This window comes from Oreochromis niloticus, linkage group LG6 (assembly GCF_001858045.2).
Source record: "Oreochromis niloticus isolate F11D_XX linkage group LG6, O_niloticus_UMD_NMBU, whole genome shotgun sequence".
Taxonomy (NCBI): Eukaryota; Metazoa; Chordata; class Actinopteri; order Cichliformes; family Cichlidae; genus Oreochromis; species Oreochromis niloticus.
Genome location: NC_031971.2, coordinates 26,739,999 through 26,750,868, shown reverse-complemented (window position 1 = coordinate 26,750,868; position 10,870 = coordinate 26,739,999). Strand labels below are relative to the sequence as shown.

At 40.8% G+C, this 10,870-nt stretch overlaps 2 protein-coding genes across 2 annotated transcripts in view; one reads left to right on the top strand and one right to left on the bottom strand.

Moving 5' to 3' along the window:
- LOC100704968 (ATP-dependent RNA helicase DDX39A) overlaps nt 1-1,878 on the top strand; it is a 7,309-nt gene extending 5,431 nt beyond the window's left edge. Inside the window, exons 7-10 of the mRNA XM_005470001.4 lie at nt 56-165; nt 419-563; nt 792-939; nt 1,609-1,878. Of these exons, the coding sequence (XP_005470058.3) occupies nt 56-165; nt 419-563; nt 792-939; nt 1,609-1,625 (420 nt within the window). The 3' untranslated portion in view covers nt 1,626-1,878. The remainder of the gene's footprint in view (nt 1-55; nt 166-418; nt 564-791; nt 940-1,608) is intronic.
- On the bottom strand, nt 1,696-8,337 carry LOC100696990 (protein CYR61). Its single transcript, XM_003447956.5, has 6 exons — nt 8,138-8,337; nt 6,998-7,211; nt 6,284-6,531; nt 5,729-5,873; nt 4,597-4,778; nt 1,696-3,738 (listed from the first exon to the last, which is right to left on the bottom strand). Exons 1-6 carry the CDS (start codon nt 8,186-8,188, stop codon nt 3,433-3,435), a joined length of 1,146 nt encoding a protein of 381 aa, XP_003448004.1. The 5' UTR covers nt 8,189-8,337; the 3' UTR covers nt 1,696-3,432.
- Nucleotides 8,338-10,870: the final 2,533 nt, after the last annotated feature.

Genomic DNA, 10,870 nt, shown 5'->3' with positions numbered 1-10,870 from the left:
CAGTACAAATGTGAAAATATGCAAGACTCAGCAGTTTCTTTTATATTCCTGGCAGGTGGTGATCTTTGTGAAGTCTGTAGCTCGCTGTGTTGCTCTGTCCCAGCTACTGGTGGAGCAGAACTTCCCTGCTATAGCAATCCATAGGGGCATGGCACAGGAAGAGAGGTTGGTGCTGCGTCACTTTTGAAAGAAGAGAGTGGTTTTTTTTTTTTAAGTTTATCATATTTTTTTTTATTGTCTTGTGAGACTGTCTTCATTGTATACTTTTTTTTTTCCAGGCTCAAATGCTTGTAGACAGTGTCAGTACCTGTAAAAGACAGGCTAAAACTATTCCCAACTGACTATTAACTCTTAGTTTGGGATATAATCTTATTCAGTTCTGCAGTTCATGATGCGATTGCTTCTCTACTCCTGCCAGGTTATCCCGATATCAGCAGTTCAAAGACTTCCAGCGGCGGATTTTGGTGGCAACCAACCTGTTCGGCCGTGGGATGGACATTGAGCGAGTTAACATTGTCTTCAATTATGACATGCCAGAGGATTCTGACACATACCTTCACAGAGTGAGTAATATTTAATTTGAGACATTGGTATATTTTCATTTCCAAACCTCCCATCTCACATAGAAGTATATAAAAGTGTAAACTGGACCATATTTAATAAAATCTTTTTAGATGATAGCTGTCTGTGCAAGGGCACAAAACTTTGTCTTTAATAAAAAAAATTTGTGTCATGTCTGGTCTTTAAAGCTGAGGCCATGTGTAGCCCTAAATTTCTTGTGTATGGTTCAGGTGGCCCGTGCTGGCAGGTTTGGGACTAAAGGCCTGGCCGTCACCTTTGTGTCAGACGAGAGTGATGCCAAGACCCTGAATGAAGTTCAAGACCGCTTCGAGGTCAATGTAGCAGAGCTGCCAGAAGAAATTGATATTTCTTCTTACAGTAAGTATCTTGTTGCTTGCAGGCATCATGAACCTGGCTTAAAGACGCCCATTTAATAACTTCGTTTGTTTGTGTGTGTGGTTGTCTAACCAATTTGTATTTAGAAACCAGCTAACTGCTCACTGAGTGGTAGTAAAACTGAAAAGTGCAACTGTGGCAGTCTGCTATGACCAATCAATTACAAGGAGTATTTTGGTGTCACACTGTATACCTCTTTATGACCAGTTTCACCTAGTGACAGCGGGCAACCACTAGCCAACTGTTCAGGGAATGCACATTTTTTCCTAATGTTGGGAGGTTTCCAGGAGGTCCCTGACTGGTCCGTAGGCCTTAGCTCCAACAGGGATTTGTTTACTCAGAACTTCATCTCTAGGAGAACCTTTTTGTAGTATCATGCTTTTGATTACAGGAAGTGGCGATTAACATTGTATTTTGTTGTCTTGACTGCTAAAATTATGAATGCATTTTCAGATTTTAGCGCATCATTAAAACTAAACTAAGAAGTAGCCATGCATCTGCAAATGAAAGCCTGTAATTATGTACAGATAACAGGCCATGTTCACATACTACAGCACTGCTGTGTAGAAATACTCAAGTGTGAAAGCTACTGTATAAAGTTATTATAGAAAACATTTGTCTACCTCATGTTAACCTCATGTCTCTTTGCAGTTGAACAGTCCAGATGAATGAAGCGCCCTTCCAGTGAAGATCATGTGATCCCTGTTGTTACTGTGTTTTGGTGGAAGAAAAGAAACCTTCAACATTTATTTTAATGTTTCCATCCAACCATTTGTGAAGGCACGTTCATAGTGATAAAACGTGTGCTTTGTCATCTCGCTGCAGAGTGTTTGTTTTAGTGTGTTCCTTGTTTAAAAAAAAAAAGAAGCAAAAATCTGTGGATATATTGTTTTGGTTAAAGAAATAAACTTTTATACCTTATTCGACGGTGATGAACGTCACTTTGTGTGCTTTAAACATTTAACGCATGTCAGATGTTGACATTACATATAAAACTACAACAGGAGTGACTCAGACATAGCTTGACACCTGCAGGTATTTATACCCACAAGCAGAGGGCGCCATCACACAGTTTGAGGAGGTATCCACTGTTGATAAACAGCTGGTGATGTTGCACTGTGGAGAAACTTAATTTGAAACTGTCGAAGTTGAATTAAAATAAAACGTCACATGAAACTTGAGCACAGGAGCCAGTTTTATCACATGGAGCGACCAACAAAAAACTGGTGACAGCTACACTGTACAGTGTCTTAATCTGTAATAGAACAAACGATTGTATACAGTCTTGGATCAAAATCAAGAAATGTGTTTTACAGAATACACTGCGATCCAACATAAAGAAAACATTTATTTGGCTAATAAATTGATCTAAGCTGTATTAAATGCAAAACTAAGGTAATTGGCTCTGATTCAGTTCTTCCTGAATTCTTATCAGTTAAAGATAATGTTTCTTATCTAACAGTGCTTCAAGGGAATTCACTCATGTGCTTTACATGGCATCATGCCATATAGAGAGATATCGCTATAACACCATGGTGATTTTCTGTTTTGAATAAAACAAGTCATCCACATTTGCATAACGTCCTCTAGGTTTCTACATAAAACTGCAAAACTTAATTCAGCTGTTTGTCAGCAAGTCGTCACAGTGCACTGGGAGATATGAAGTATTTACAGTATGTTGAGCTAAAGATTAATAAATGGGTGACAAATTATAATCTTTGACCCCTACAGTGAAAGAAACTGGCGGCAAAGGGTCAAATTAAAAACTTGCGATCACCTTTAACCTGTTGACAATATCCAGGGCATGAATGATATAACGTGGCTTTACAGTCACTAAATCTCAATATGGCAATCGGAGGCTTGGGACCAATATGACAGGGCTCTCCACCACCATTAACAAATTACCAAATGAGGGAGATGATTTGAAAGATCCCTCCAACAGACCTCTAGAGACTTCAACACAGTGAAGCTGTGCTGGCAGCACATAGTGGCTCAACATCTTTTTCCTCCCCTTTCATTTGTCACCCGTCTGTAGGTAAGGCAGTCATGTCAGATTCTTGTGCACTGCTCACAAAGTTTCAGTGCTAAATAAATAAAGTGCTTTGTTGCTTTTGTAGCATTTGTCCTCTCAGGCTGATTGGAGAGTCTCAAATCCTGAAGCAGGACTTAGGAAATGCAGGAAGTTCAGAGTATTTCGGGCTCTAATTTAAGTCCCACATCAGTTTGAACAGGAGCATGGTCACAGATATTATAATATGGGTTGTCTTTAAGATGAATAATACCAAGACGGTCCTTCCTGCCTATGGTCTCTGCAGTGAGGCGGGTGGCCTGAGGCCTTCACTCACTTGGAGCCAGGTGAGGAAGAAAATGGCTCCTCGTCTTCAAGCGGCTTCCTTCTTTAAGAAAACAAACCTCGTCACATTAAAGTCAATCAGGAAAAAAAGCCAAGCAAAAAAAAAAAAAAGAGCCTCAATTCTAGTCTGTGAACTTGTGAGTGTCTCCGTACATCCAGTGCTGAGGAGGGAGGGCCACTTCATTAAGGTGGCCGCAATCATTGCTGCATTTACATGACTGGATCAACATGGACAGCCTCTGAAACCGCTCGCCATCCGGGCACGCAAAGGTCACAGGCACGGTGCGGGTGCGGCGTGGCGAGCAGCACCGTCCATCCGTACACACGCCGCAGTAGTTGGGCCTGTAGGAGCGGACGCTCACACATTCCCCATAGGACAGGTGGATTGGCTCTGTGACTTTCTCAGTTGGGGAGCAGGTTTTCCCTTTCTGTGATTGAATTATGAAAGCAGAGAGATAAGAGTTATAACCTGGGTCATAATGAGTATTATTAGTTGGAATCAAGATAAATTAATAAATAAATAATCTAACAAGATTTGATTTTTAACCCCATCTGCGCCTTACAGAGCGGCAGATTAAAGCAGCATAGTCTGTTTCACATTAAGAGGACTAGACTTCCAAAGCAGGGAATCAGAGGGATTATTTTTAGATAAATGTGATTATATTTAAGGTTAAATATTTATTCAAGATTTGAGTGTCCTCTGCTGTTAAATACACCAACACCTATGACAGCTCTTGGCAGCAGAGCTTTTAACTCAGTGGAGCAGAGTAAAAGAGTTCTTACCGTGTCCAACGTGTAGGATTAATATAGACACACAACTTCCCTGGGCTTGAGTACACAGACAGAGCCTAGCTATGGACAGTTGCTTGGCAGGAATGCTGAGGGTGGGGGACTATATTTAAAAAGGCGCCGGGCTGCCACCAAAACACTGCTGAGTAAATCAGCACTGCCCAGTTCCCAGTGGATGTGGAGCTTCCCGAAAGTACCGCTAAGATAATCTCTGTTCTTAAGCTCTGGATAAAGATGGCTTTAGCACTAAGAGCATGTTTACTCAGTGCCAGAACATCTAATTTTTCATTCAAGCAAAATTAAAGGTACTGTTTTTGCATGAGTAGTCAAACGCAGATACAGGTTAAATAATAAGTGTTATCACAATTCAGCAAAGTACTGTGTGAGAGATAAGTCGCTATTACAAGTTATCTCGGCAGTGATACGGCTGTTTGAACTATGGTCCCTGTCTGCGTCTGTCTCATTCCTTTGTTCAGATCACGCTCAGTCCATCTCACCTTTGCTGGGACTGCCAGGCTGTGACACGGCCGTATGGTGCAGATTCTGGTCTGTCTCTCCATCTTGCACTGAGGGTTCTTGTTGGTGAGACGAGAAGAAACACCCATCCCACAGCTGCGAGAGCACGGGGACCAGTCGGTGGTCTGTACTGGACACTTGTTCTCCTTCAGGGGGCTCCACACTGAGGAATGTATGAGGGTTACGGAGGGTGGGTGAAAGGCAGGGAGAAAAATGACACCAATTAGAGCAGAGATCTGGAGGTCAGGTACCTCGTTAATGTCTCTGAGAAAAACTGCCATGAAATTTGGTTCAGATGTTCATCCCCACTTTTGGATCAGCTTTGGTGATTCGTGGCTTTTCATTCTCTTTCCATTCATCCCCAGCCGGTCGTGGCAGATGGGGGTGTTTTTCCTTCCCAGTGTCACAAAGTGCTTGCGCATGGGGAGTTGTGCGATTGTTGGGCTTTCTATCTAATATAGTAGGGTCGTAACCTTACAATATAAAGTACCTCGAGGCAGCTGTTTTTGTGAAATGGTGCTATATAAGTAAACCTGAACTGAATTAAATTGAATCTGGCACTACTATTGAATGATTGTTTATCTGCTGGTCTGGTTTATTTACCCAATTGTCTTTTGTTTATTGTTAAGAGCAAGATAGAAGGTCAGCAAGAATATAAATACAGATAAGTAACTGATAGCAAATCAGAGCAAAGCAGATGATAAATTTGGGATCTCCTCCAGTATATTTGTGACTGAGGCTAACATTGTGATTGTGAAAAACTCTGTTCTCATATTCTCAGAGTACAGTAAAAGTACTGCCATTATGTAACAACTTTACCTTGTGATTTAAGAAACGCTTTTCAATTGTGACCTCTTATTCACCCATTCATTCATTTGCACATGAATGGTAATGCAAGGTGCTGGTCTGCCACTGGGGATAACATGACCACTGTCTGGTCTGAAGATATTTCAGCATGAGGACAGGAAGAGCCCTTTCTACCACCTCATTCACACAGCCTAGAATAATTAAACTACCTATGTAGAGAATCTTTAATATTATACAACCAATGTAAATGAGCAGTACTTAAACTTACTAAAATATGAACTACACTGTGAGAAACAGTTTGCATACCAGGCAAGTGTTTGTAGCCACGCTCACTGTGCCAGCTGCTGGGTTTGACGTCTGTAAGCTGGTTGGCTAGGACCAGGTCATTTTCAGGGTGGCGCGGCACAGGATGGTGCCGAGGTCTGTGCGGGTGTTGTTGTGAAGGATGCACCTGTGCAGAGAGATATGCAAGATTAGATGGTTGCAGTTCATCTTTGCCATGACTGTGTCCGACTTTCCTGTGCTTTTCCCCACAGTGGGTGTAACCCCTGATTTTCAAGGGGTTAGGTGTTTTAAAGCACTTAATAACAGTATCTGCTCTCAGCAGGCGAACCAGATACTGTTATTCAGAAAGGTTTCGGCATCCTTGCAACAGAGGGTGTACTACAGTGGATTGTATTAGTTTGCCAAAGCAGCTCCAAATGATAGTAAACAAAATAAGAAAATATAATTTTTGATAACTGATTTTTTAAAAGTTTTTTTTTTTAATTCAATACACAATTAACAAGTTCATCCAGTGATTTTTACCTCCAGTATCATCAAACTGTTTCACAAATTCCTAACAAACTCAATGTAACAAACCTGATGCTTAGGTGGAAGGCGCCATGTGCCCTTATTGCAGTCGACACTGAAGCAGCACTGCCCAGGTATCCTAACCAAGCGTGGGTAGGGGCAGGATGGTGAAGCTGGTGGCAGCTTGTTGCTACAGAGAGGCGCGCAGCCAACAGCGCCATCAATGCAGGTGCACTGGTGTTTACATCCAGCACGGAAGCTTTCGCCATTCTGGTAGATCCTTCCATTGTACTCACATGTGCGTCCCTCCGATTTTGCTGAAAAGACACATATTACTCACTCCTTCTGACTTCATCAACACCAACAGTGACACAGGACGTTAAAAAAAATCCCACAGGACAAATGAGATCAAAAAGTGAGTGGATACAAAGAAGCAGGAAGTGTCAGACTCCCCGTCTCGTAGGCATGGAAGAACCAGCTATTCATAGTTTGTGGGGCAGCACCGGCATGGTGCAGAAGGAAAGAGTATTTTTATCCCTGAAACCCCCTGTTGCTGTCATAAAACATCTACTACTCATTAAAACGTCTCCTGCTGTGCAAGGTTCCATGTTTCTAAATCACAAACCTAAGAAAGCTTCTCTTATGACCTTTGTCGCACCCTTTTGGCTTTTCTTTTACACTCAGCATATAAACTACATTTTCTTGCATTTTAATACTTCAGGTGTAGCTATTTCCCCTCCTCCTCTGAGATTTCTTCCCTCCCAGCATTCATTGTTTTCTCACCTCGGCATATGCCCCAGGCCACGGTCACGTCATTGCCATAATTACACTCCAGCCCTTTGTGGTGGTCGCAAGGCCTCGCAGGGCTGCAATCTTGGTTAAGCTGTGCAGCACACACCTTGCAGCATCCACACCTGTCTGCGACAGAGCTCACGCCTGGAGGGCAGACCGGGGGCTCTGCAGGGCACTCACACACCGCTGGGCAGCGAGCAGTCACCTGAAAGATTCACGTATTCAGACAAAGCTCAGACCATGACTTGTATGTGTGTGTGTGTGTGTGTGTGCATGTAACATTTTCCATTATTACTGTTATTATTATTATCAAAATAAAACAGTCAAAAATAAAAACAATGAACCCCACAGGCTTGCATCTATAACCCAATTGTAAAGAAGTCTCCTGGTACTTGGAACGGAAAATTCCCACATCTCCTCTGACTGCCTGTCATCAGCAGGCTGTTAATCTACCAATTTCAGCATTTCTTACGATACCAAATTGTGTGGATGAGCTCTGGCACATGTATGTTTGAATTTCTATTATCTCGTAGACACCCCAGGGTTTGTGACAGATCATCATTATTATTATGATTATTTTTTTTGTTGGTCATTCATCCAGATATGAAGCATTGTATTAAATCTCTACAGTAAGTCAAGTTACTGCTGGTCAGCCTTCCCTGAGTGTCTAGACAGCTCAGGGTTTGTACTCAGCCCCCTGCTGGCTCGTGATTTGAGTCATGGCTCAGTACTAGAGCCAACTTGTTCCAGTTTTTTAGGAATCAGCATGCTACTATGCTCTAAAAAAATAAGACATGAGTAGACAAGCTGATTACCAGAAAGGCAAGCTTCACCAGAAAAAAATATTCGTCATTATATAAGTGGGGGTGCAGTGCCACTATTAACCTCACTTGCACTCTATTTCCCCCCAAGTTTTATTATGTTCTATTTTTTCTCTCTCCTTTTTTTTTTTTTTATTACTTTAAACATGACCGAGATAAAGTACAGTAAAATCTGCTGCTGGCTCATGAGGATTAATTTGTTTCCATGAAGGAGTGTTTGCTGTTCAGACCCGGTAGCTCAAAGTTTAAGGGCACTTTTACTGTCACAAGCACTTTTAATCTTTAAGTAGACTCACATACTTAATCTTACCTGTGTGATGACGGCTGTTGTCAGTAGAGTCAGATAGATGAGAAATGTCATGATTATCCTTAAAAGTTAAAAAACAAACAAACAAAAAAACCCTACAAGTAATTTTAAAACAACAATTTCAAGCAGAAATCGAAAAAATATTATTGATCTTCATTAATTTCACATGAAGATTCTAGTTTCTTTTTCTGATTAGGTCGGACTTCAATCCTTTTTTTCTAAAGGGGTGAGAAGCTAAACTCAAATTTATAGCAGATGGACTACGTAAGACCCCGCCTCTCTCCGTACTACTAACCAATCGTGCAGGTAACAGCCCAGAGACTTTTTTTTCCTAATGGGCGTGACGTTCGCGAGCGGATAGTTTGCTGATTGGTGGGCGGGTTTTGAAATGAATGGAGCCATTGATAAAAATCTCAGGGGCGCTCTGTTTGTTTTATGAGTTAAAAATGAAATTGTAACAGCACCTTTCAAGTCACACTTAGCACATTCCTGCTAACACTGAGTAAACACACTCAGCTGAGCCAGACAGCCATGCAACATTAATAAGACCTCCACCTTTGGGGAAATAAGGGAGCAGGAGGAATTCCTTCTTTTTTTTTCTAAGCCAGGGCAGAAAATTAAAGTGGAGTGCATTAAACAAACATTAACATAATATGAGGGGCAGAGTGAAAATACTCGACTTTGTCTGCGTCCATCATGTTCTAAGAATAAGTGTTTCCAAAGTTTTTAAGTGTAGATTTTGATTGTTTTGCTTTCAAACTGCGTCGCTGTGAATTCAGGTGGACTGCCTGTTTCTATTATTTCTAACCACAAGGTGCTGACACGGGAATGATGATGATATGATTGCTTGGAAAGAATGGTGAAGTTGAGGTTAAAAGTAAGATTATTTTTTTAAGGGTAACACATGTTGGTTGGTCTCTTCTTTCTCTGCCATCTTTTTTCCCTTTCTTTAACCACAGGTTTCCAGCCACGCCTGTCCTAACACAGAGACCTCTTTAGAAGAAAGTAATGTGATAGGTAGGTGTTTTGAAAGTTAGGATCCTGCTATGAATGTCAAAGTATTCTCATAAAGTTCTGGTTTATAGGCTCATTTAATTTTTGGCTTTAAAGAGGATTTAATTTTTTTTTTTTTTTTTTTTTTTAAATTTGTGTTACCATCACTACTCACTCAAAATATTTTTTACCTCCAGCTAAACGGATGAAAGCTTTGTGCTTTAATTCTTAAAAAATAATAACAAAACTCAAAAATTATTATTATGTAATTCTCTATAACTTTTACATTTGAACTAATTTCTTTGCTTTTTCCCCCCTAAAATATATTTTTTATGTATCAATTTAAGATGCATTTCTCAGTGCATTTGTATATATAGGTGTCATGGAACTGGGTCTATGACCCAGTGTTTCCAAGCTTCCGAACATTATGCTGTTTATTTTTGGATATTCAATGTGATTCTTGCTCGTGGTTATTTTTACGTCATGTATTAAGTATGTTTCTGTTAGCCTTTAGTTCTTTTTTCCCTTAGTCTCTTCTCCTGTCTTGTCTTCACGTTTGTTTTTCTCTTGTCGCCGTGTTTGGCGTTTACTTTCTGTCTTCCCAGTCAGTCATGTCTCCATGTCTGTTTCTCCCTGTGTCCCTGTGTCAAGCCTGTGTGGCTTAGTCTTCATCTCTGTGTTTATTGTACTTCCTGCTTTATTTGAACAGTCTCTTGTCCTGTGTACAGTATGTTCAGTTCTTCCTCCCCTGTCCTGTTAGTCTGTATTAGTTCTGTGTTCCCACCTGTTGCCCATCCTCACGTTCTCCTGTGTGGATTTTAGTTCCCCCTCTCCCTCTGCTTGTTGTCTAGTTGTTCCTGTTTGCAGTGTTTCCCTCGTTTATCCCAAGTTCCCTAGTTTCCTGGTTTCCTCCTGGGTTGTGTTTTGTATTTTGTATCTTTGAATTTTCAAGTATCTTATTACAGCAAATAAAGTTGTCTCCTTTCGTTTATTCCCCTGTGTCTGAGTTCTGCGTCTGGGTCCTGCCTTGCCTACCATACAGTTGTACACAACGATAGTCACAATCTATGAAAATGGGAACTGACAATCTCACTGCACACTGCACTGCACATAATATATTTGTATAAGAAATAACCCACTTCCTTCTGAAATTTTCCTGTGGAAACTGAGCACTGCTGTCGGTGCCCACCCTTCTGCTTAATCCCACGGTGTGCTCCTACCATGTGACATATATTAGATGTTGTTTACAATCACTTGACAAGCAATGCTCTTCAGTTTGGGAGCACAGCTGCACATCTCATGGCTATTTGGTGGTTCCCAACTAATGTTTTAATCCAGTTGCTACAGCATGAACAGTCAAAACAAGGAAGATATGCATGTTTCCTGTTCCTTCCCATCATGAGTCTTCCTGGTGACTCATTTTGCGACCAAAATTTTGTGACTCATTAAGCTGATTTCAGTCCTGACAAAGCCATGTGGCATACCACTCTTAAATCAGTAATGGGAGTATCTAAGATCAGCTTTATGACTTTGGTTTGGTTTCTTGAAACCAAATTTGTGGTTCAGATAGATATTCTAACAACAGTTTGACTCTGTAGATAGATAGATGGATACATTATTGATCCCACGAGAGAAATTCTTGTGTAACATAAATAAGAAAAATAGTACAATCTAAAATATATAAACAACATAGTTAAAGTGAAAGTGCCACAGGTGCATACTAAGATTTTTTTAATTGAATAC